The sequence below is a fragment of the Numida meleagris genome, chromosome 27 (assembly GCF_002078875.1).
Source record: "Numida meleagris isolate 19003 breed g44 Domestic line chromosome 27, NumMel1.0, whole genome shotgun sequence".
Classification (NCBI taxonomy): Eukaryota; Metazoa; Chordata; class Aves; order Galliformes; family Numididae; genus Numida; species Numida meleagris.
In genome coordinates, this window is record NC_034435.1 from 3,670,323 (window position 1) to 3,695,971 (window position 25,649).

The following is a 25,649-nucleotide window of genomic DNA, read 5'->3' on the forward strand; positions in this document are numbered from 1 at the left end:
GGTACGGGCTGGGCTCTGCTCCACAAAGGGCCGCACTCAGGCTCTCGGCAGAGAGGGGCAGCTGGGACCGAGCAGGTTTGTGCTGCAGAGGCTCTGCAGGCACCAGGACGCCCTGCTGTGACCCGGGGTTGGCCTTGCATCGCCCCTATTCCCAGGGTGCACACCTTCCTCCAGCTGCCATCGAGTTCCTGGAGGTCCTCCTTCGTGCCCCAGGGCAGGGAGGAAAGCAGCAATCCCTGCTTCCATCCCAAGTGGGATCCCCTTGCCACCCTTACCGCCCGCATCCTGCTCGGAGCAGCAGCAGATCGCTGACCCCCAGCTCGTTCTGTGCCCAGCAGCACAACCATGGGTGGGGAAGCACAGCCCAGCCCCCGGTAAGCAGAGGTGGAGATGCCAGCCTCTGCTCACAGGATCGAAGGAGCTGCTGCAGGGAAGGTGGATGTGAGGGCTGCTGTTCAGCTCTGCCTCGGGCTTCCTGCAGGGGTTGGTGCACGTTTTGCAGCCCGTGGTCCCTGGTTTCCCTGGGGGTGCAGCAGGGAGCGCAGAAGGCAGCTACACGGGGCCGGATCCGTCCCCACCGCCCAGCAAGGAGTAGGGGACAGCAAAGCACAGCCACCCCACAGCCACACGAGGCCTGAAACGCAGCTGAAAGCACTGAAAACCCCAAGAGCTGAGCAGGGCCGAGCAGAGCGGGGGGGACCCCAACTTGGGGGAAGCCACCGGGCCATGGCTAAGCCGACAGTGCCACCTGCTGCCACTGCACACCCGTCCCCGTCCCACTCTGCGGCGCCGGGGACGGGCACAGCAGATGGTTCCGCTGGGGAGAAGCGGAGGCTTTGAAGCAGTTCCTGAGCTGCTCTTCCCCATCTTCCAAAGCACCCCCAGGGCACTCGGGTGGGAGCTCCGGGCACAGAGCTGTGGCAGAACCATGAGCCCCAGCCCTTACATCGCCAAGTTCAGTCCCTCGGTAAATCCACCCAACGTGCCACGCTCCTCTCTCCGACGCACAGAGTACAACAGAAGGGGCCTTTCAGAGCCTGCAAAGTCAATTAGATTTTTTATTAAATATACATCCTCTCTTGGCACAAATCTTAAAATATATAAACGTTATATATATAACAAAGTGTCTTCACTGCAATAAAATAGAACTCCAGATCCAAGAAAAGCAGTCAAAAATTGACGCACGCGCACACACGCACACGGATGGTGAGGACACGTCTGGACAAAAGGCATTTAGCAGTGTTTGTGCTAATATATGCATAGACCACACAGGCAGCGAGCAGCGCCGGGACACCCTGCATCCATCACGTGGCGTGGAGGGGAGCAGGAAGCATCAGCCCTGCAGTAACAAAGGCTGTCATGCAGGACGGCCCCACACCTCCTCCTCTGCACCGGCCCAGGAGAAAGGGGTTGGACAATGCTCATCCCGTGGGTTTCAGTGATGCCCCTGCTGTCCCTGCACCGCTCGCACTGAGCACAGCACTGCACAGAGGTACCCAGAGAGGAGGTGATGAGCAGCTTCGTGGTGAGCCAAGGGAAGGCGTGAGGCTGGGCAAGGAATCCAAGAACCTTCCCAAAACCTTCTGCCCCGTCACCTCGTGCCTTTACCTCCTTGCCCCAAGCAGAAGCCTCCTTGCCTGTGAGCAGGACTGCTTCGGGGATCCCTATCAACGCTCCAGTTTTGTCATTTCAGATGCATTTCATTGGACCTGATTTTCTCGAAGTGCGAGTGCAGAACTAAAGGTGCAGAAGCAGGAAGAAAAGGAAAAAAAAAAATAAAATAAAAGCACAGATGAACGTTTGGCAGTAATGCGTTCGAGAAAGGTAAGACGCGTGACTCGAAAATTAAAGCAAGGAATTTCAAAATGAAAACTTGTGGAATTTGGGGTAGCAAATTAGTTTTAAAGAGAAGATGAACTAGAGGACATTCCTGTTAGACTTCTCTTCGTTCTCAGAGCTCAAGGAATGGCTCTCGGCCAGCACACAGGCACCTCCCCTTCCAAATCACCGTGCCCAGAGCTCCTGGGGCGCTCATTCCAGGCAGCACAGAGATCTGGAACGTAATTCATGCAAAGATTAAGAGAAGGGAAGAGAACACTCCGTTTCTCCTCTTTTACATTCAAACCAAAGAAAAAGAAGTATTCAAAACAGCCCAAAGCGGTGACACAGTTATTCTCCTGCCCAAGAAATAAAAGCACCAAAACAATTACAGGCTGAATTCAGATCTCTCTCCGAACAAGCGCTCAGCCTGCAAAACCGGGAAACGTGTTTGGCTAACAGTTCACTGAATTCAAATCAGGTGGAGCTGCTAATGAAGGAACAACTTCTCTCGGCTCAGTTCTTCCGAGCCGGGCTGTGCTTCAGGCTTCCATGCTCAGCTCAGCCCTCAGGCTCCTGGCAGGCTGCGAGGTGCCACAAGCCATCCCCTCCCCGGGATCCCTGCTCACCAACTCACCAGCTGCATGGCCCAGCATGGCAAGAGGAGCCCTGCGAGTCCCCCTCCTCCCATGCAGTCCCAAACAAGTCGTCAGCCATCAGTGTAAACCCTTGCTCAGTCAGGACCCAGGAACAATGAAGCCACCTCTGTTGCCACAGGGGTTCGGTGACGCTCAGCATCTTGTAATACAAGACCTGCTGTGCTTGCCCCAACCACCCACCGTACTGTAGAGCAAAGCAGCCTGCCTGAGCTTGGTTGGTGCAGCCCAGCTTCCTCTGCTGTCACTACGGTACTCATCAGTGCAGAAAGGACTGTGCTTCGAACCAGCAGCCTCCAAGCTGAGCGACAACTCGGTGTGGGTTGTACACGCACGCACACACCTACACACAGCCAGCACGGACACTCCTCGGTGCTGGCCTGCACCTCGTTCCTGCACTGAGATGCAGCTGCCTCAGGAATTCCTCACCAGGCCAAGAGAGATCAAGGCAAGAGCAGAAGTAATTGGCTTCTCCATTGGAGAAAAGAAATCAGAGCTCTTGCAAAGGACTGAACATTTCACCCAATGAAGAAAAGAGCTGATCATCTTCCATTAGCAATGGAGTAAAAACATACAGAATCGTGGCTATCATCTCTAACGACTCTTATGACGACACCTAACATTTAATTACAAGGTAAGACGGTGACTGCAGTCAAGTTTCACAACGGAAATCATCATTTGTGGGCTTAGAGGCAGAAATCACTGCGGTTCATACCCTGCCCATCCACAACCATTAGAGTAGGATCGATCCCTGTGCTCAGGAATCAACACGCACGCTAATACTTCAGGATGCTGGCTCCCCGCCACGTCCACCAAATGGAAGCACAAGTGCTCGATTCCTAGGGAAATATTTGGCATTAGAAGCAAGTTATGCTCCGAAGAACAAGTGCAAAGACAAAAGAAAGGAAAAAGCTATTTCTACCAGTTGTGCAATTACCTCCATTCCCATTAATAAAGCCGTGACACGAGGCTCAAACTACAGTGACTAAAATATATACACCAGAGAAGGACAGCTTTTAAATTATGCCTTATTTTTCTTTTGTACGTTATCTCCCCTCTACATGGGCTGTATCAGCTGGAAAGGGATTTTTAATCTTGGTTTGTGGAATCGGATTCCCACAGAAGTCTAAAGCTTGTCGTGACCTCTCCTGCACTCCGAATTTAATACAGGAACAGAACATAAAACAAAGCCACCCTCAGATCTCCATTTCTCTGAAGCCTGACTTGAAATAGAAACAATGAGAGGTACTTTACCGTTCATTTTCTAATTGCAACTGGGAATGATTGGCACTGTCCATAAGCTTTGAGGGGTCAGAACTGACCGTGGAGCCCATTCTCCTGAGGACACGGTCCAGAGGAACTCTAGGATTGAAAGCAAGTGGGTTTGGGTGCGGACTAACGAACACAGCAGGCACCAAAGGACAACGAGGTTGTTGGGAAGCAGGGCCACCAGGCTGCGTTCACCAGACACAAGCAGCCTTTGGGGGGCAGCTCAACCTGCATCACGTGTGCATCTTTGAGATGTTTGTTCCTGCCACGTGCATAAAGCAGCGACGATAATACTGAAGGACAGAACTGCTGAAAATTGAAGTATGTAACAGTTCCCTTTTCTCGCCCAGGGCACTACAGCCTGCCAAATCCCTGGGAGAACTGCTGCCTTGAAGACCATGACGACAACGGAAGGGTTCCGACGGCCCGAAAGCGCTACTGCAGTTTGATCCAATCCAGTCTGTGATCCCAGGCGCAGCCCCAGTCAATGACACCGACAAGCGTAAGAATTTGATCTACAAAACTGCTCAGAACTTTCCTCCCCTGCTGTCTGCAGTCTTTGGTAATCTCAGGGGAACACTGCACGCAAGGGAGAATTTATGCAACTCAACCCAGAAACGAAAAGAACGTCTGAAAACAGGCAGCACTTCCAGCCAGAAATCCAGAGCTCACATTCAGCTTCCAGAAGAAAAAAAAAAAAAGTGACCCGGACCTGTTAAATCCTGCTGCGTCCTGTTTCACGGAGCCCAGTGCTTACACAGGTCAGAGGAATCTGGCATTCCCGACAGATTAACTGGAATATTGCACTTGGCAGACTGCCTCCAGCCTGCACGTGCTCGGCAGGAAGCGCCTTCCAGGAGCTGCGCTCACTCCCCACGCTCGGGAGTTCATTCCAGCAGCACTGAGTCCTCTCTGTCTCCTCACCCCTCTCCACCTGCCCAGGGAGCAGACGTGGAGCGCAGCAGCACACGCTTGTTTGTATGAGAGGCTCCACTCCCAGCATCAAAGGGCAATGCAGAAGGATGAGGCAGCCGCTCTAGAGGACGCCGTTCTGCGGAGCGGCGGAGAGAATTTCATTTAGGAAAGGGTTAGTTTCAGGTTGACGTTTCAAAACGACGCGGAGGCTCATTAAAAAAAGAAGGAAATAACCAAACAAGAGCACAAAAGGAACAAAGAAACAAACAGGAAAGGTAAGTTCTCAGCTGCAGGAGAGCACGTACGGAGCGAGGGAACGCTAGCATTGCTCTTTCTACACGTGTCGTGCTTTTCTCCAGCGGGGGCTGCGGGGATTAAGCTACTACCTTTCAACATTAGTGCTGTGCTGTAATTTACGGAGAAGGATCTGCGTCAGGTCAAAGGTTGTGAAGCTTATTCCCACTGCAATCGGACCTTTGACCCAATTCATGCTGAGTCCTTTGTACAAACCACGGATTAGTCCCTCTTCTCTTATAATCTCCTGCATGGTGAGAAGGATGGAACTGTACGTGTGTCCCATAACCCCCGCCGTCTGCATTCGCCGGCGAACCACGTCCAGGGGGTAAGACGCCGACTGGCCGATCAAACCCGCGCAGGCACCGAACAAAAGCCGCTCCGGAGGGGATGGCTGCGATTTCCCACTGTGATCTGGGAAAGAGAAAGTAGCAGAGTGTGGAGAGCTCCCTGCAATAAACGTATGACTCAGGTCAAGTGGGCCATGAGCCAAAGAGAGGAGCGAGTGCCAGGGTGTCGTTCCCGATTTGGTTGTTAGCTGGCTTGGGAAGTAACCATGTCCTCTCTGCACTCAGGACTTGCAGAGGAACAGGGAGGTGAGAGGTGGAAATGCTGCTCTTCTGCAGCTTGCCCTCTTCAAAGTCTGGGACTGGGGAGAGGGAGGCACAGGGCATCCTCCACAAGCACAGAACTTAACAATCGGCTTCAAGGCCAGGAAGGGGACTTGCACCACGGGATTCAAACACCTGAAATTGGCCAAAAGCCTACACCACTTCATCTGAAAGCCAAGAAAACAAAGGATCCATTACCTGCATGTAGTTTCTTCAGTGTCTCATAGGTGAAGAAGCTAAGCCCAGCATACGGAATCACTCCAAGGATGGTTGGTGTAAATCCCCTGTACAGCGTTTTCAATCCTTCCTCTCGGGATATTCGGATGAAGACATGAACAATATTGCTGTACCTGGCACGTGGACACAGGAAAACCAAATCTGCGCTAGTTAGTGCCTGCACATACGGGTAATGTTTCCAATAGGGCTTTCTGAAGGATCAACAATTAATTAATTCGGCTCTGAGCTCATCAGACAGCTCAGAAAGGATTTCAGAAACCTATCTGCAAGCGGAGAAGCCAGTCACCAGCTCTCCCCCAGCCCTATCACAATATGCTGCCCTGTCTGTTCGGTCTCCCCGAGACACTGTGCCAGCTGGCCTCCTAGCAAGCCAACAAGCAGGTTTTTCTGGGGAGGTTTTTGACTATCCTGCTCCTTCCACTCCCAGGACTAACCAGGGTTCTGGTCATTTCATCAGCGCTCAGACCCAAGCGGTAACATGTTTATTACACCAAAGGCTCCGAGCAAGAAGTGACCCAGAAAACGGGAATAAAACCATCTGACCTTAAAAGAAAGCTCTGTGTTTGTTCGTGGTGGTGGTACTTGCTTTCATTAGGCACTTACATCTCCTTCGGCGTGACAGCCATTCGAGCACGGACCATATCCAAGGGGTAGGTTAACATGGCAGCCGTTGTGCCTGCCAGAGAGCCAGCAATGAATCGAGGAAAGGGTGTCAGCGCTCTAAAGTAAGGTGAGAGAAGAGACCAAACAGATCACCTGGAGATGGTAATGCGATGTGGCTTTTCAGCAGGACTCTACTCTACCAGCTACTGAATCCCTTCCCTGTCTGTGTACTTCAGAGAGCTGGGTGGGTACGGGTTGGAGCAGCTGTGGTTTGCCACAGCTATTTCAAACTGAGGTCTTAGAGGACACTGAGGACAGCACGGCTGACCTGGGGTGTCTCAGACACCGCGTGCCCAAGAGCAAGAGGCTCAGGCTGCAGGCACGTGAAGGGCTCTGCTAGCAGCAGAAGGCTGGGTCTTGTTGCTTCTCCTGCACAGAAATGCTCTTTGCTTTGTCTGCCCACTCTCAGCACAGGGAAGTGTTAACTCAACATCTAGGCCACTTCTTGCTCAGGCCTCTAGAAAACAGTCTTCTCACAAAGGTCTCCTCTGTGCAGGACTAGAAACCCAGCACGTTGCTCAGCCCCCTCGCACGCTGCTCTGCAAAGCCATCGAGAGCAGGGCTGGCACAACCCTGGGCCGGGAGCTTTCAGCCCAGCAGGCCTGAAGAAAGCAGAGAAACGTGCTCCCTCCCTGCAACCTACAGCCCCACAAAACGCTCCATCCTCCTCCTCTGCAAGGATCAAAGCCACGCTGCGTCTTACTTTCCCTGGAAGCCGTAGTAGCTGCCCAGGAGCTGCTTGTACTCCTCGTGGGCGCAGAACTGAATGGCAGCGTAAGGGATCACGCGCACCATGGTGGCCGAGTTCCCCCTCCAGAGACTCCAGAAGCCCTCGTTGAGGTAGGTGCGATAAATCAGCCTGTAGGCTTCCTGCAGGCAACGGAGCAAAGGTCAGATGGGAGATCATGATAAGAGGAGTCCAAACAATAGAGGGGGAAAAGGTGACCCTGCAGCTTAACCCCTCCGAAGCCTCCCTGCCCCCTACCCCTGCTGTCAGCTGTTACAGCCCCGACTCTGGAATGAGACAACTGAAACCTGTTCTCTAGGGAGAACGACTTACATACGTTAAAGCAAAAACAACGGGAGCTGGGAAAACAGTTTCACATCCTTGTTTTCCCTCTGAGGCCAAGGCACAGAGTTGGGCTGATGTTTTTTTTCCAACCCAAATTAATCTTCTTAGCGTAAGACAGAAGCATTTGGATGATACATATTAGCACAGCACGCAGGGAACAGCCGTAATGCACATGCAGCAGAACATCCAGCGTGCCACGAGAGGGATCAGCGCCCGCATTCAGATTTCCCAGACATCCTGAAACAAGTCCAGGGGCAACTAGGGGGAAGGAACAACCACGGGAGAAGGGAAAAGCTCGGAGCCAGGTCACAGCACCTGCTGCCACATCACAGGTAGCACCTGCAGAATGAGGACCCAGTCCCCCAGTGCTTGGCAATGGGCAAAACCATCAGCAGGAGCGCTACAAACAATACTATTTCCAGTCCTTCCCTCTGTGCTCTTCCACTACAGGTGCTGCTGATAAAGCCCAGGTAAGTCACAAACAAACAAAAGATGCTTTTAGGGCGATATTGCTACCATTAATCGAACACTTCGGGTGAACGGGAGACAGACACATCACCTCACCTTGGCAGAAAATCTTTTTGAAGACACTGAAAAGAAAAAGCGAGCGTTAGGTCTCAGTACACTTAGAAGGATCAGAGAGACCATTGCATTTAATCTAAGAAATAGAGGTGTTTTATCTCAGAGATAAAAATAAAAGGAATTAATGCAAGACAAAAAAAAACAGTGATTCTTTGCAAGCAGCAAAGGCTTCCCCAAGGTGAGCGCTCACCAACGCTGCACGGCAGAGCAGGAGCTCGTTCCTCCACCTGCTTTTGCAAAAACACTCTGTCACTTCTTAATTTACAGGAGTAAAAAAAGCAAATAAGAGCATCAATTAAAAAAAGGGCAGGCGCCAAGCTCGGGTTTGAGCAGCGCGTTTCCACGCACAGGTTGCAGCCCAGCGCTCCCGCCCGGCGCAGCTCTGCGAGCGAGGCTCCACGCTACAATGGTTTCATCCTCACAAAACTCAGATGAACACTCGGCTTCTTTTCTTGCATCCATTCAAATTGACAGCATCTCTTTAAGTATGTAACACGGGAGGCCTGGGGAAGCCAGCTTTATTTGGCATGCAGCAGCTCTGCTTTGTAACATCCCTGCAGCAGGAAGGAAACCCAGGCGAAAACACGGACAGCAACGCTAATGAAACGTGGTTCCAATTAAGTCTCTGTTGCAGTTTCTTTCGAACTCCTTTGAGACTTGTAACCTCTCAAGTGTGTCAAACAATCGCATGCAAATACATTTTCACTGCGCTGCTCCTTTATGCAATTCAAAGCTTTTTTTTTTTTTAATAACGAACACCACCCCTGTAACCGCTCAGGGCTGACTGCAATGGAAAAGAAACCTCTTCCCCACTCCCACGGGAACTGGGTCCTCAGATCAAAGGACAATCTCCCACGTTCACATGACCCCAAGATGCTTTCCCTCCTCGCAGAAAGGGAACGGGGCCGTGGTGGAAGCCTCCACCGCAGCAAGAGAGTGGGAAACCCACCGGAGAAGAAATGGGGCAGAACAGGCCATCTTTAGTCATATCCTCTGCAGCAAGTTTAATGGGCCAAACACCCAATGAACCAAACAGGACCTGTAGAACGCGCAGGGCTGCGCGTGTTAAGGGTGATTTATACGGACAGCTGATGACTCATCCCAATTCGGCAGCTCCCGTCTCACCTCTGATCCTGACATCCCAACCTCAGATGAACCGCAGTGCTCGTTCTGCTGGGGAAGCACAGCACGTCCTCCGTGCTCACAGACGCAGCCCCTGGCTGCAGCCAGCCCGGGCTGAGCTCCCCGCAGCCTCAGCTCCCTCATCTATATCCCTGCTACGCCGAGATTGGAAATCACGTCAAATGAAAGTCAATTTAAAATTAAATCTCGTCCGGGGATTACAGTAAACCTACCCAATTCATTTAATCTGGGATGTCAGCTGGATTTAAAACTCCTGGCCTCACCAAATGTCTACTCTACCAGCTGGATGCGCCCTTCCCACCACGCAGCTGGTGGCTTTCATGCTGAAATGGGGGAACTGGGAGGAGCCCGTGGTGGGGCTGAACCCCAAACCCCACTAAATGCACGAGCATTTTCTGTTCCCATTAGCTGAGCATCATTGTTAGCTACACACTAAGTTGAAGGGTTCCAAAAAGCATTCTGAAATACAAAGCTAGGTACGCCAGCTTCGTTGTCTCTTGTAGACGCTTTCCATCATCAACCTCAACTCCAACCACAGCAGTTCAGCTGGAACAAAACACAACTCTCACCAGAGAAGGCTGCACACGTGAGCAGGAGCTGCCTGGCAGCCAGCAACCAGCAAGCAACTCCAGCAGCTCCGTCACCTCCTCCCATTTCTCCCACTGAACCTCGCTCCCTTCCCCTCTCACCTTATTTCTCCAAATTGAACAAGCACTGAAATCTGAAGTGCTACCAATCATCCCCTCAAACGTAGCCCAGCTGCTCTGCACCCTCCCTTATGGCACGGAACGCTCACGAGCCGCAGCCAACTGTCCCCAGCCAGCGATGCGTGCACCACGCTGCACTGAAATAGCAAAGCTCTTGCTGACTACCACGAGACCTGGATCCAGAAGCACCGTCCAGATGAACAGCTGATTGACATCTGCAATAATCCCACCGAAAACCAAACAATAGGTTTTCAGACTCGATGCACTGTGGCATTGTGGCAGCGTCACTGCTCTGTCACATCCTGCCCACTCCCTGCAGGTTGGGGACATTCTGGCTGAACACGTTTGGAGCTGGTTTGGTTTCTGTTAGCAATAATGTCAGAGTAGCTTGCAAAAGCCAGCAGGACTTACCTTGAAACATGATTTTTGTCCTGTCCAGTGGAGCTACTGCAGTTTTAGCAACAGCACCAGCCAGTGCACCAGACATCAGGGAGTTAAGCACTTTCTTCTGCTCCTGGATACCCTGGAACAAAGCATTAGTCAGTGTGACACGGTCAATCCTAAAGAGGAGTTGTAATATTTTACCTTTGCTACATTTCATCCCATCCTGGGACGTGGGTGAACCAAACTCAGGTGTGAGCATCCACTCGATCCTGCAATCTGTCCCATTAGCAAACATAAGCTCCACGATACAGCAACCCGATCACACACTCCCATTTCAGTGCAGCATCTCAATCACCCTAAATTGTTTTGTCAGGTCGTTTGCAAGGATTTCTCTGTCCCTTCCAGCCCGATGGAGAAATGTTCTCTACCCGCTAACGCAATACGAGCGCTTTTGATTCTCTCGAGACAGCTGAAAATCAGCGCCGGTGTTTTGGAAATGTTAACATTCCCTTCAAAACAGTAAACTCCAAGCACAATAAATTCCTGGCCAGATCACGAAGAACAAAGATTAGACGTGTCTGCCAAAACACAAAGTTCCAAGGTCTGCCACTCTCACGCGTGCTGCCTTCTCCCTGTTAAGGTTTCTGCAGGCAATGTCACTGCTTATGATTTAACCATGCACAGAGCTGCATTCCTCTCTTGCTCTTGCACCAACACACAAGCCTTATTTCTACTTTGTCCCCAGGATCCTAGGAATAAAACACGACAGGCTTCCCACGATGATAAATGGAATGGAAGTGTTTCTGTTATTGACATTCCTGCCGCAGCTCATATTTATAAAGCAGCTATCTTCTCGTAACACATGGGCAGAAAGCAAGTAAATGACTTGAAATCTAACACCGTGAAGGTTACGGGCTGAGAGACAAGTCAAGCTGAGGCTTAAGAATGTTAAATTCTGATATGCTTTGTGTTTTCACGGAGGAGTTAACGCTTTTCCCCTCCCCACCAGCACGCTTCCCAGCTAAAACATTAAATTTTTATTACAAAAACACACGGAGGGGAAAACCGAACGGAACCAATCTCTGCCCACTCGGTGCCCAACGCACGGGCAGCACGGTGTGAACTTCAGACCGAGTTTTGGCTTCGTTCCTCCACCAAAGTCATTCCACACGAGCAGAAACCCTGAGCTAAACCAGAGCAAGGTTCAGCAGCACCTTCCCTGCTGGTGTTCGTAACGGGAGCCCATGACAGCAGTGAGAGCAGTGAGAGCAGTGAGAGCAGCCCTCCTGGCTCCCTTCCCAGCTCTGCCACCGCCGACGTAACACGACATAACCTTGGATGAGGAGCACAGCCCTGCCTGCCCGTCAGCTCCGAGCCATGCCCGGCCCCTTCCCAAGGGCTGGAGCTGCTCAGCCATCCTCAAAGCGCAGTCACACGTTGCATGGTTTGGACGTATCCTGCACAATCCCAGTCCCACTGAGATGCTCCCCGTGTGGTCACCCAGCTCTTGGCTTGCCCCACTGCACGCAGCCCCCGTGCTCTCGCTCATACCTCTGCTGGAAGATGAGCTGATGCAGTTGGCTCCACATCTTGCCCTTTGAAATCCACTTGACCTTCTCTCACACCATTACCCATACCAGTTACACTTCCAAGTGGGCAGAAGGGCTCTGGCTCCTGAATGGAAAACAAGAACAAAATAAGCGTTAGCATCAAAAGCAGCAAATACACAGGTCATAAAATACCTGGAAGGGAAGGAAAGGGCCAACTCCAACCCCAGGTTTCCAGAAGAGCCATCCTTGGAGATCCAAGTGTGTGTATGACGGGGATGGGGCAGCAAGATGCTTTGGTGCTACCTCAAAACTGTGTCACTGAGCACATTCATTCTTTTATCTCCCAAGGAACTCAGCTGCAAGGTCCAAAATCAAATGCATGGTTTCTAAGAGTGAAGGAATTGACCCTGTTCTGTCCTCTGCCACTGCTTACAGTGACGATTTAGGTTGCCACTCATTCCAACTGTTCTGCATCACTTGGATACTGGAGAAGGCATCTAGAAATTTAAAACCCAGATCTGGAAAATGGAAAAAAATGTTCCTAGCAGTACAACCCCGAAGGCTGCCATGAGCCACTGCAGGTTATTTTAAGGGACAGACAGCTCCAATGCCTCACACGTGCCATCAAGGCTGCGTGGGTGACATTACAGGGATACGCTGAGCGCAGCGCATCCGTGGCTGCAGAGCTCCCTTCCTGCACAGCTGCAGTGGAAGTCGGCCCTCCAAGCTCTGCATTGGTTCACAGATGGGGTGTAGCTACAAAGATCCATTTTCTAAGCAACAAGACTGCTCCAAGAGCCATTTTTCCATCGCGTTAGCTTCCATTCAAGGAACGCGAGCTTGGGAAACCTGGATTCCCCAGCTGCTTCCCCGTATCCTGCAGCAAGATGCTTCATCTCTGCCCATCCCGTGCCTGAGAAACCCGAGGCACAACAGCTTGCTTCCTGAGAAAGGCCACCTGAAGACCTTTTCTCTCTCCTCCTTTTTAACAATCTCTAGACATTATATGCTTGTCAGCACCTTTCAGACTTGCTGACCTATTTTTTTTCCCCACATCGCTCTCATAAATTAATGCCAGCCTTCACTCTCGAAACCCCCTGGCTGCAGCAGAGATGTTAACACGGAGCCGGAGAGGGCTCAGCCTTGGCTGTATCCGTGCATGACCAATTTGCAGTGATGGAGCTGTGCATGGCCCACAGATTCATGCCCTGGTTATCCTTAACGCCAACACCGCTTGCCAGAGCTCCGGGAAGACACAGCGTGCTCACAGCTCCTGGAGGTGCCTTCCAAAAGAGGAGCTCTCAGGATGCTGCTCAAATAACTCCGCATTGCAATGAAAGAGAGCATCCGACAGCCCAACACGACCCCAACGTTGGCACTTGGGAAGTTCTATTGTGAAGGCCTGGTCCCATCAGACCACGTGCACAGAAGTCCCCATAAGGATGGAGGTGGTTCCTGAGAGCAGAGCGCTGCATCGAGTTACTCTGAAGAACGCAGCCTGCTGATTGTTTCTAATTACTACCTGTCGTTATTTCCTTTCCTCCTCTTCTCACGTAGCTGGAAAAGGCGCTGCGAAGCGGTGCCCTTCAGCGGAGCAGGGAGAGCTCCCGGGCAGATATTATCCCCAGGAGAAATGTAGGTCACAATATCAGATTGATCTCGGCCAAAAATAAACCCACCAAAATAGAACTCGTGCTGAAGAGCTTAGGAACGCGACGTGCAACTGTTTTAAAATGTGACTCTGAAGGGTGATTGAGAAAGATGATGACTGAAAGGAAATCTCCAATCCTAAACTGCTATTATTAAACTTGGACTTACCCTGGAAGACGCCCATGCCTAAAGGCGATGCCTGTTTGCTCAAAGATCTTGTCCCTGATGCTATTCAGAGCTGTTCTTTCTTGTACTTTCAGTGCCTCACGCCCTGATCCTGCACCACCTGTCCACGCGCTCCGTGTTACACACCAGGGCTGCCCACGTGCTCAGTGTAAATGCAAGCCCTACGCTCGTGGAGCCTTAAATACAAAAGCAGCACTTATTACTTGCAGCCCCATTTGCTCCCTGCAAAGCAATGCAGCAATGCCTTATTTTGGAGGTGGGCTGGATTCTGACTTCTTGGAGTTACTGAGTTCTGGCTGTTCCAAGTAATGACGCACATAGAGACAGAAAATAAAGCTTTGCTTTTCAGCTTCAGTCCACACTTGTAGGGCCCGGCCCTTAGAAAGCAGACATTATCTCTCATATATATACACATATGTACATATATGTGCATCAGACCCTTCAGTAAGCAACCGACGGAAACCCAACACCGAGCAGCTGGACGTGCTCTCACCCCTCGCGCTTCACCCAGCCCATACACAGTCATTACTTACATTTCCAAAGCCACAGGGAACAAGAAAAAACAAAAAAAAAACAAAAAAAAAACCAAAAAGAATGGCTGCAGATGAGCTCTGCTCCTTGTAACGCGTGATCTCCGCGGCCGTTACACAAACCCTCCCTGCACATCTGCAGAGGACCCCTGAGCAGAGCCGCCCCGTCCCCTCGCGGGACGCATGACCAGAAAGCAGAGTTCAGAAGTTAAAGGGGTTTAATGAGTAACACACGCAGCGCTGTTACAACGAGCCCGCAGCAGCTTGCTGGGAGCGCGGAGCCCACGGGCAGCACCCAGCTGCAGCAAGCAGAGCGCAGAACAGACACAGGGCACGCAGCGGGGCAGCGCCCGTCCCGGTGCTCAGGGCTGAACCGGGCACCATTCCCTGCACAGCACGAGGCGTGCAGCACCGGCACCGAGCGCACTGCTGCTCCTTCCCCGCGGTGCTTAATGAATACCTGACGAGTTCGATCGTCTGTCAAACGGGCCCTCTGATAGACCAGACCTCCTGCTTTTCTTGGTGGTGATTCTGATGACAGAAGCAAGTTATTCAGATGGTGAGAGCGACGCAGCGGGAAGATGTCCAACAGGCAGTGCCCAATCATTGCCCAAAGCGTTGGAGATTCGGAGAAAAAAAGCCACTGGTGAATCCAATCCTGATGCTATTCCAGCCATTGCATTTGAGCAAATTACGCAGTCTTAAGGTAATTAGTTTCTCAGCAGAAGCAGCAATGAGTTGCAGAGAGCAGCAGCACGCTGCCCATGGAGCTGCTCTGCGGGACGTGTGCGCTGCTCCCTCGCACAGCCCCACTTCGGGGCACCCGGCCCACTGCAAATCAAAGCCCCATTCGGTTCCATACAGGTGAAGTCACCTGCACGATTCCGTTCGGACCCATCAGCTTCCTTCGTTAATCAACAGCTATCCACTTCCGGATTTTTATTTTTTTATTGCGGCATGGTTCACGTCGCCGCATCACCAATAAAAGCACATAGTTCAACTAGGGAAAGAAAGCAAGCTCGGAGAGCTCCCGCAGAAACCCTCACCCGTTCTCCCAGGCAGGCTGGAGCAAAGCAGAGCCCGGGGAAGCTGCTCCATTAGGTTCCCTTCAGTTGTTAAACTGAGCAATTGAGCCTGACAGAGGCAGAGCCGCGATCACGGCCGCCTTCAATTCGCCCTTGGAGCAAAAGCATCTCAGAGAAATCACGGAAGGAGGGGGATGAACTATGGAGAGGTGGTCCCCCGAGGCCCCTCATTGCCTTCCAGTTTGATTAAGCCATTAAAAATCAAACCCAGCGATGCCCGGCAGGCTCGGCTCCCGTCAGCCACATTCATCTTCCGGTTGCATTCAGATCCGATCCCGAAACACGAGCTAGGAGCAGTCCATTGCATTTTCCCTTTAAAAGCCTGTATAGGAGCTGTCAGCACGATTTGGAAGACCCGCTGACAACCTCATCAGAAGACTCACTCAATGATGGTACCTGGAAGCGTTTTAATTTTTTTGGCGGCTTCCTTAGTTACGAAGAACGAAAGGAACGCTCCTCCTGCCTCCCTCCACCAGCCACAGCTCACAAAATTGGACTGAGGATAAGGATCTGAATTCTTTGCATGGTTTTAGATTGCCTGGCTGCTGCCGGGAACACCTCAGCTACGCTTTCCACAGCCAAAAGCTGAAGATGTGAGACAGATTAGAACTTTGTCTGAAGGGGAATAGAGCGCCCGAAGGGGACTGAACGGCAGAGAGCTGCTGAGCCCGAGTTTGTCAGAGAGCTCCTCCTTCAGAGGCTGAAAGCAGAAAACAGCAAAACCAGGCACAGATGGGCCCGGAGGGACGACCCCAGCACGGCCAAAGCTTTTCCATTCATGCAGAGATGAGTGGAAACACGAACAACCCCCGGTCAATCAGGAGCGATCTTTGCCCAGAACCATTTCAACAAAACAAGTAATCATTACCACCTCCACGCTAAAATCCCATCCCTTTACAACGCACGTGAGAAGAAGAACAAACTCAACAGGTTCCATGGCTAAGAAGAAGCCGCAGGTGGGTGCCATCTCCCACAGCAAGCACAGCACTGCTGCACGCCCGGGTTGCACACGGTGCATGCGACGTGAGCAGCAGCGCAGAGCTCGCTGCAGTTCGGCAGCCCAGCAGCACCAAGCCGCCCATGGCACAGACACACGTGCAGCAAGGAGGAGCGGGTCTGACGCCTCACTGGAGAGCAAAGATCTCCAGCACTCACCTACGTTGTCACCTGGAGCAAGCTGCTTGCGTTGCAGCTCACCTTTCCATACGAGGAGTTGTCTTCTTTCACAAGACAGCGGGAATATCTCTACGCCACTCTTGGGGAAGGAATAACACTGCACTGGGAACCAGTGGCAGGTTCCCATCGGTGTAAACTTACATGCAGCTTCACACAGTTAGGAGCAAAGTTACCAGCAGAAAGTTATTTCTGGTTCCTGGGCTTCTTCCTAAGAGGAAACCTGCCTGACCTGTACCAAACCCATCTGCTCCACCAGATGAACACACTCACAGCTGCGCTGGTGCTCGCCTTACGTTCCAGGTGACCTGTGCACAAAGGTGAGCGCACCAAGCACACCCGGCACACGTTCCGCTGGGACTGCTGAAGTCAGTGCGCAGGCTGCAGCTGCAGCTCAGCAAAAAGCAACGGCTGCAGCTCCTGACTCGTCCTGCGGTGCTGTCAAGAGCTGGGAGTCCCCTGCCTGAACCTGGAGCAGCTGCTGGGGACAGAGAGCTCCTGAAATGTGACAGCCAGGGCAGCCCTGGCCCCTTCTGCAGCCACTCTCTTTGAGACAACGTTCACAGCTTCCAACGCAACGACCAGGGAAACAAAACCGACCCCTGATAGCCCATAGCTCTGCTGGGATGGGAGGATGCTCAGAGCTACCCCCTGGGGTTTGGGACACCCAGACATGCTGTTATTTGACGCGGAGGAGGTTGGTGCCCCTCCATCAGCCCGCTGGTACCCGTGCTGCACGCTGCCTGCTCCCACCAGCACCTCTCCCCTCCTGTGCACACACAAACCTTCCCCCGGAACGGAGTCATTCGGAAAACAGAACGTTTTCAAACCACTCTAAATTCATCAAACCACCAAAAAAAACAAACAAACAAACAAAAAAAGGCGTTGTAAAAACGCACCCTCTCCAGAAACCGCTCTGCGGTTCCGCGCACAAAGACTCCAACCAACGACCAAGAGCCAGGGGACGGCGCGCTCCAAACCCGCTGTCTGCAATTTGCCCAAGGAGCACAGGGAAGGCGGCAGCCAGCAAACAGCGCCGTGTCCGGGCCCCCTCCGAGCGCTGGGGGAGCGCAGATTTCAGGGCCACGGAGCGCGGGCAGCACCAAGCACTGGGCCCGGGGCACCCTGCACACAGCACAGACGGCGGAACAGCGCTGAGCAATTCTGCACAACCACTTCCAGCACTTTCCATGTGTCTTAAAGCCAACCTGAGACACCCCGTCCATTCGCACACTGGAAGGCCGGGAGGGAAGGCAGCCCCTGCGCCGCAACTTCGGGCTCACGTTGGAGCGAGGTGAAAGCAGGAGACGGGAAGAGCTCCGTGTTTAACGCCTTCCACGTCCCCCGGGTAGCCCCACAGCAGAGCGGCACACGTTCACGGTGTCCTCACGTTCGCATCAACTCAGAAAACAGAACGACGGCCACAGCTTGCATCGAAGTGCACGTCTGGAGAGCCGAGCGGCAGCGGAGTGGGGGGACGGGCGGGGACAGCGGAGCGGGGACAGAGAGGGATGGGCGGGCAGAGGACGGAGGGGCCAGGTGAAGGAGGTGGGCGACGGCTGCGCGGGCAGAGGGCACGGGGACGGGCAGGGGACTGGAGAACGGGCAAGGCACGCGGGGATCGGCGGGGACGGACGGCGGGCGGAGGCAAGCAACGGGCAGAGGGACAGGCGGGGGACGGGGCCGGCCCGCAGCCCGCCGCTGACCCCGGCACGAGGCCGCTCTCCGCCGGGCCGGGCCCGAGCTGCGCCGTCCCCGCGCGGCCGCACCCCCCCGCAGCGCGGCCACGGCCGCAGCCGTCCTCCGGCCGAGGGGCGAACGGAGCGGTGACCCCGCGCGAGGCCGCCGCAATGTCACCCGCCTCCGCGAGCGGTCCTCCCGGCCCTCGGGCCCGACGCGACGTCGAGGGCCTCCCGGGGCCGCACCGCTGCCCAGTGGCGGGGCCGGGCCCGCACTCACCGGCTCCGCTCCGCTCGGCGCCGCCGCACCGCTGTCGCCTCCCGGCCGCCAGGCCTCCCCCTCCCCCGCCCTGCCCGTGGGAGGCGGGTCTTGCCCCGCGGGCAGGCCAATCGCAGCCGCGGCGCAGAGGGGCGCGGGCGGTGCCGCGCGCGCTGATTGGCCGGGTGGCCGCAGACGGGCAGGCGAGGCAGCCAATGAGCGGCGGGAGGGGCGGGCTGCGTCGGAGCGCCTGGGAGAGGCGGGGTGCGCTCAGCGCTGCGCGGCGATGGAACGCGCAGATCCCGCGCAAGATGCGCGCAGGACCCCGCGCGTCACTGCTCGGTCCCGGCGTCTCCGCGACATCCCTGAGCCGTGTCCCGCATGGCGGGTGCCGTGCGCAGTCCCAGTGTCGCACATGGCAGCGCGCCACGCGTGTCACGCTCGGTTCTAGCGACCCCTGGGGCAGCGCGCGGTGCTCCGGCCGGGCGGCCCCGGCGGCAGCAGCTCATACGGAGCCCATACACAGCCCATACACAGCCCACATGGAGCCCACGTGCCCCCGTGGGCAGCATGCCACGCTCGGCCCGCAGCCGTGGCCCCGTAGGGCTTTGCCCCACAGCCCTTTCACCCTGATCTGTCCCTTCCCCATGCCCCAGTCGGAGCTAAAATAGACGGAAAATAAAGGCCAGCCTTCTTGTCTCTATGGAGCCCCACGTTTGAATTGCTCACGGCGCTTCTCTCCCCTTCCAGGCCCCAATGACACACAGCCAGGAGCAGGCGCTGCTCAGCACCATCAGTTCCCGGCCCGGGGCGCTCAGGACCCCAGGGCCCCCTCTGCAAATGTGCTGCTACCAACTACAATCTGCTCTGCCCCGAAGCAGCAGGGCCCCTTCACCTGGAGGATCAGGGATACAAGGGCAGAGAAGGGCACAGACACAGCACGCTCTTTCCACACCAGGGAGAGGCTGGCAGCCCCTCCTCACACAAATGCTGCTTGTGGGGTGAGCGTTCGTGGCCTCTGGAGAACACAGCTGCCTCTGGCGCCTGCTGATAGCACAGAGCTGCAGCAGGAGTTGCTTACAAACTCAGCACCGAGGCGTTCCTGCCATCTTCCTTCTCCCGTCTCCAAGAGGCTCCACGAAGAACCAACCACCCCCTGCAATTATTATTTTTTTTTAAATGTTTTGGGGGATCAACACTTCTACAGGAAGTATCACGTTAGAAAACATTCACTCACGTACAACAGCAGCAGCGCAGGGGGGAGGTTCTACCAGCACCCAGAGCAGCACAGCAAGTCAAAGGAACCAGGTGGCTGGGGGCACACAGGCCTTTAGCGGTGACTTTAGAAGCTTTCTGGATGCTTCACCTCTGTTGTGCTCCTAAGTCCATAGCTGTTTTCAGAGCAAGAGGTGCACAGCCTCTCCGTTACAATTACAGCTCTCCCAGGGTTCTGGCAAGCACTGCTCTGCTGAGAGATAACCAAAGCATGGGCTCCCCAGCACTAGCTTCCTGCCATGTGGTACCACTGCCAGATTGTCCCTGCTTGGAAATTACCATCCTCACTACCAGGCCCTGATTTGCTCATCTCACTGGAAGAAAACGTGATCTTTCCTCCTGGAAGCAAACAGCAACATCATTTATGATGGTTGGTTTAGGCCATACTATTCAGAATCCTCACTTCATTTTGCTAAAAGTGTTACGTTGGCTGAAAATCCAAAACAAAGAAGCAACACAGAGTACGGTCAGCAATAAAATAAGTTAGTAGAAGAACAGCACAACAGGACAGAACACATTCACAAATTATGGGATTGCTCCTCATCCATCCCATTACCAGAGCAGGCTGCTAGCTTCCATCAGCACAGAGCAGGCCAACCAACCAGAGCCAGCTGCCATGGTATGTATCAACCTCCACCTTGGCTCTTACTGTATAGAACAGAGCACATGGGAGCAGCCCTCTCCTGTACACAAGTAACACAAATAACGGGGGGGGGAAGCAGATCATCTTCAGGCATTAGATGATTCAAGGAATGATTACTACACAGAGCTGATCTGCAGCCTGTGAATGCATAAAGCCATTCCAGCTGTATCTCCCAACAGAAAGTTCACTGCAGCTTCACAAGCCAGGCATTTGCTTCGGATATTCCAGCTCAGCTGTAACAGCAAATTAATCCATGCCACTTTGTTTCCCCCCTTAGACTTCATGTACATTGATGCCTTTAAGCTCCGTTGCTCAGGGGAGGGATGATTCACTGTGCCAGGCTCCCCTTCTGGCCTGTCCACAGCTCTCTGAGCTCCACTTTGCAGCCAAGGTCTCGCAGTGCAGCTTTGGCCACATCATCGCAGTCCTTGTGTGTTGCACGAGCTTCTGTTATTAGGTCCTCAGCTCCCATCTCTAAGATGGGCTGAGAATAGTCCCGGCTCCGGGAAACCAGGTTGCGGATCAGCATGCAAGCCTGTTTCTGAGAGAGGTAAACGGGAGAGATTAGCATCTGGGCAACCAAACACGAGATGCTATAGACAGCAACAAACTATTTTCTAGAAGAATAAAACTCACAGACAAAGTACGGTTGCTATTTTACACTGAAGTTTATCAAAGACCACATGCTTCTGTAAGAAATGTGCTGATGTGCCAACAGCACCCAGACAACACCAAGTACTTCTTAAAACCATGCTAAGACACAATGCTGCTTTGACAGGAGACCACGTTTCCATCCCCATGTATGCTCTTTCAGGCATCTTTCCTGTCACGGTGCTGCAGAAGCTTGAGCTGCTCTTTCAAAGTATTTGAAAGATACAGTCTTTTCTCCCTTATCCTACTCTTCTGGGGAGGAACAGAAGTAATGCCTTCAACTGAAGCACGGCATTCCACAGCCACCTGAACCTTAATTGATGTGGATTTGAGACTCAAACTAAATTCTGCTCTGATCACATCAGGACAACAGAATAGTTGTACCACCTACATGAAGGACCCCCATCTTCTAATCTGCTCAGAACGTTTTAGTATTTGTCAAGTAAAGGACAAAACGAAGCAGTGAACACAAACAACACCAATCTTGATCGAATAATCAAGAGGCAAATACCTGTACAGCCACTTCTCGTGGGTGTGCTTTCATAGCCTGAAGAGCTGCCAGCGCCCCTCCACCTTCCATGATGACATTACAGTTCTCAGGTTTGCGCAAAGCTAACATGCACAATGCTGCACAGCCTTGCTCACAGATCTACAAGACAAAGAAGAAGGGCTCAGTGGCTGAAAACGCCGCTTTCACAAAAGAAAATTTCAAAGTGTCTCGAGTTCTGTCCTCCTGTTTGGGGATTTCTTTAATAAATAATAATATTAACAATAGTAATCTTTAGTTTCTTCCTGAAACAACCTGCTTCTCTGACATGGAAAACAAATTTCACATGACAATTTACAGCAGATTTAAAATAACTTCAGTAGCGGCTGAACTCTGAGCTGCAGTATAAAACACTGTATTTAGTACCAGTCTGAGTCATGGACAAGAAAAAGGATAACATAGTAAATTTGAGTATACATTTACATTTACACAAATATATGGCAAAGCATGCACTTGCCCACTCCATATTACATGTATGTTAAAGGTTTAGTTCATTGTTCAGGTTATAAAACTAAGTGCAAGCATTTAACACACATACATAGAACCCATCTGCTCTCAGCACGGGCTGTTTACCACAAGTCAGAGCAAAGCTGTGGATTGCTCCCATCTAAAACACAAGAGCCCTGTGTTACACAGCCCACAGCCCTCTGCTCCCAGCCTCTGTGGGACACCATCATTAAGCAATTAGCTGCATACCTGAGGGTTGGCAAGGTGATGGCTTATAGCGAGCACAATGAGGTCAGTTCCACCAGCAGTGACTATGGCATCTTTCACATCGTCATTACCTGCAATCGCTCGGATGGCACTCAGCACCTGCCTCACCACATCCTGCATTCGTCAAGGAAAAGAACAGCTTAGAAAGCAGTAAGAGAAATGTTGCAGTTTTGAGTCATCTAGAACATCCCCCAGCAACTCCACTCAAACAGTTTCAATTTCCAGCTACAAACACCAACGCTATTCTCAGCAACTCAAATCTCAGGTACGCTTTCTCGCTAGGCAGAATAACAAGGAACTTGTTAGTTTGGCAGAGGTTTCCAAAAACATCTAAAGAATCAATCAATCCTCTTGAACCTCTTCTACGCTTTCTAGGTACCCTTCTACCTCTTCTAGGTAGAAAACCAGAAGCTCAGCTTTTCTGGGACCAAGCAGAACTCTCCTTGTGGACCGGGCAGGACAGAAGAGATATCCACGAGTAGGGGACTCAATTACACCACTATTAAGTGACAGAGCACATATAGAAGTTGCACATGAAGTTTTAAACAGAGGTAAATGGGATCAACAGTTGGGTTTCAACACTAACTGCATCTAAAATGATGCATTAAGGCTCATTCACAGCCAGGATTTGAAAAAAAATCAAAAATCCCAGAGTCCGTCGTGTTATTTTCAGTCCCCCTAGCACACTTTATATTACTCACTGGATGATCAATGCTGTCAGACAGGAGAGAGACCATAAAATTTAAGCCCCCGAGGTCCACAATTTCTTGACAGAATTCATTCCTGACCGAGAGGCGAGAAAGGGTGGCACAGAGCTCACTGAGAACACTGCAGTTATCTGTGAATGCTGTAAAGGAGAGATGATGAATGGAAGAATTATGAGCCAGGAAGCCTGCTAGCAGATTCAAGGTGCTGTACTTTTTCTTCATTCAAAGAACAACCAACCAAAAAACAACACACCACCCCCAGGAAACAGCTAATCCCCGCTTGCAGCTTACAACAGATTATCACAGATGACATTCTGTTTGCTCTGTATCTAGACAGGGAGAATATCTTTCCTTGGCAGGAATGCGGCACCTCAGCAAGGATGCTGCATCTGTAATCCTGCACTGGACTGTGAAGTACTTCCCAGGCAGTCTGACACATAGCTCTGTAACTGCCCCCTTGGTACTGCTGGCCTCCAGAGCACTCATTGTATCTCTCTCTTGGGGCACACTTCAAAGGAATTAAACCACTTAAGTACCAAATTTCCAAACGATCTCTAGGGAGCCTTGCGTTACAAAGCACAGTTTTAAGATAAGAAAGCACGGATGATTCAAAATTAGGATCAACAGCCGTAGGGTGAGTTTTACCTTTTGCAGCTTCAATGAGAACCCTCAACCCATCGTTTTCCAACACAATCATTTTGGCATGATCATGAGCGTGACCAAAGGGCACACGGATGTCATCATCAAACGTCATGATCCGGAGCGCGGACGAGGCCGTTCGGACGACATCAGCGCTATCTCCGTGCAGGACTATGGCTCCAGTCAGGAGTGGCAGAACCCCACCCTTCACAAAGTCCTGGCGATTCTGCTCGTGTTTCAGACAGGCATGTCGAATGCATCGGATCCCAGCCAGCGTCATTTCAGCATCCTCCCTGTATTCTTTCAGAGTTTGTAGCAGTAGATCCTGGCCAGCGGAGTCAAGTAAGTCTGGCTGCCCATCCAAGATGGCAGACAGAGTATTAAAGGCTTTCATCATTAAACTCCTGTCTCCCGAAGCCAACTGGCAGGCAGAGAATACCACAGGATAGGCACCATTCTGCCCAGCCAGGTAGCGAAAAGCCAGCTGCTCTTTGCACTGCTCAGTGAAGACCACCAGCTGCTCAGCCATCTCAGCCAGATCAGAGTCAGCAACAGATCTCCCAAGGGAATCTAAAGTCTGAAAAAAGAAAACAAGCTTTATTTTTCAATCTGAACTGTATAGGAGCAGCTTGTTACAGTCATTATTATAGATAAACACATTTGAATATGTAAATTAATTAGGCATAGCCAAGAAACAGCTTCCTCAAAGAGCATCATGCACAAAACCCTTGGAGGAACTCCATACAGGAGAAGGTATGCTTCATGATTCTCAGCCTGCTACTTCAATAAGCAGTTAACCCTCGTGCCTAGAAGACAGCACAAAGTTGTAGTCCTACCATCAAAATTTCATGCTTTTGCTTTTGACCATTTTCAGAGGCCGGCTGCCGCACAGCTTTGATAATATTGCTTAAATCAACACCTAAAAGGAAAAATAGAAACAAGAATCACGTTAGTTACGGGAGCTTGAGCAAAACCCACGAAGTGAGCAACAGCAAACAACGAGAAGCTGATTGTAACGAGCAGATCAGCACACAAAGATGCAGAAAACGCGTTAAAGGTTTGTCACCAGCAGAGCGCTCACCCCAAACCAACATCAATTAGAAACTCTGGTTACTGAGCTGCGCTTTGCAGTCGCACTTCAAGCAGTTTTCCAGCCATAACTCCTCCCTAAAACCACGTTACCAGCAACCCCGTTCTACGAAGGCTTCGCTTCCACACGGGGTGACCCTGAGCCCTGGTGCCGTACCTTGGGACTCAAACTGCTGCACCGCCTCCCGCACCGCCTCCTCCGGGTCCATCTCGAACTCAGCGATGTTCTCCTGCACGGCGTCATCGAACGTTTCCTGGGCGATGTGCTTGGAGCCCATGGCGGCCAACGGGAGCCGCCGTCCGCAGCGCTGCGAGGAGGAAAGGCCGCGATGACCGCGAGGCGCGAACAGAGGCGGGAACGCTCTTCCACAAAACAGAAACGCTCAAATCCGAAAACGCATCGCCAAAGGGACGGGGTTTTTTTAACAGCTAAAAGCGAACGGGCGGAATTCCCGAGGCCCAGCGCTGCGATGTGGAGAGGCAGCCGGCCCCGCCGCTCGTTCTGCCCTCGCAGAGAGCCCGGGACGCGGCCCAGGCGCTGGAGCAGCCCCCGGCACTCGGTCCTCCCGGGGTCCCACCTCGTACCCGCCCCGCCGCTCCCTGCCGGCCGCCTGCCACCTGACAAAGGGCCGCGGGCTCAGCCTGACCCGCCTCGGCCGCCGTACGCCACCGGCCCCGCCCATCCACCCACCCACGAGGGCGCATGCGTTAAAAAAGTCACGCCAACTTCTCCAGGGCGAAGAAACGCGGAGCCAAAGAGAGCTCGGGTGCTCCGAGTGCGCACGCGCACGCTCCCGCCGCGCTCCCGCTCGGTTCGCGCATCGGGTCGAACACTTTGCGCAGGCGCACTAAGGGGGAGATCACAGCCGCGCCGCAGCGGGAGCAGGCGGCTCCGCGCCCGGTCTCCTACTCCTCCTCCCC

At 52.6% G+C, this 25,649-nt stretch overlaps 2 protein-coding genes across 2 annotated transcripts; both read right to left on the reverse strand.

Moving 5' to 3' along the window:
- Positions 1,041-18,544, reverse strand: SLC25A42 (solute carrier family 25 member 42). Its single transcript, XM_021378648.1, has 8 exons — positions 18,485-18,544; positions 11,903-12,025; positions 10,379-10,490; positions 8,100-8,125; positions 7,167-7,333; positions 6,404-6,520; positions 5,762-5,913; positions 1,041-5,366 (listed from the first exon to the last, which is right to left on the reverse strand). Exons 2-8 carry the CDS (start codon positions 11,984-11,986, stop codon positions 5,041-5,043), a joined length of 984 nt encoding a protein of 327 aa, XP_021234323.1. The 5' UTR covers positions 11,987-12,025; positions 18,485-18,544; the 3' UTR covers positions 1,041-5,040.
- Positions 20,126-25,390, reverse strand: ARMC6 (armadillo repeat containing 6). Its single transcript, XM_021378588.1, has 8 exons — positions 25,314-25,390; positions 24,886-25,036; positions 24,476-24,558; positions 23,646-24,216; positions 22,995-23,140; positions 22,276-22,407; positions 21,544-21,681; positions 20,126-20,922 (listed from the first exon to the last, which is right to left on the reverse strand). Exons 2-8 carry the CDS (start codon positions 25,004-25,006, stop codon positions 20,710-20,712), a joined length of 1,404 nt encoding a protein of 467 aa, XP_021234263.1. The 5' UTR covers positions 25,007-25,036; positions 25,314-25,390; the 3' UTR covers positions 20,126-20,709.

Bases quoted from the DNA above. Each gene is read 5' to 3' on its own strand.
- SLC25A42 (XM_021378648.1), bottom strand. From the start codon at position 11,986: ATGGGTAATGGTGTGAGAGAAGGTCAAGTGGATTTCAAAGGGCAAGAT. The intron at 7,334-8,099 runs GTGAGGTGATGT...CGTTGCCTGCAG, and splicing joins CAAAAAGATTTTCTGCCAAG to GAAGCCTACAGGCTGATTTA. The intron at 6,521-7,166 runs GTAAGACGCAGC...ACCTTACTTTAG, and splicing joins TACTACGGCTTCCAGGGAAA to AGCGCTGACACCCTTTCCTC.
- ARMC6 (XM_021378588.1), bottom strand. From the start codon at position 25,006: ATGGGCTCCAAGCACATCGCCCAGGAAACGTTCGATGACGCCGTGCAG. The intron at 22,408-22,994 runs GTGAGTAATATA...TGACGAATGCAG, and splicing joins CTGACAGCATTGATCATCCA to GATGTGGTGAGGCAGGTGCT. The intron at 21,682-22,275 runs GTATGCAGCTAA...TTTGTCTTGTAG, and splicing joins ATCACCTTGCCAACCCTCAG to ATCTGTGAGCAAGGCTGTGC.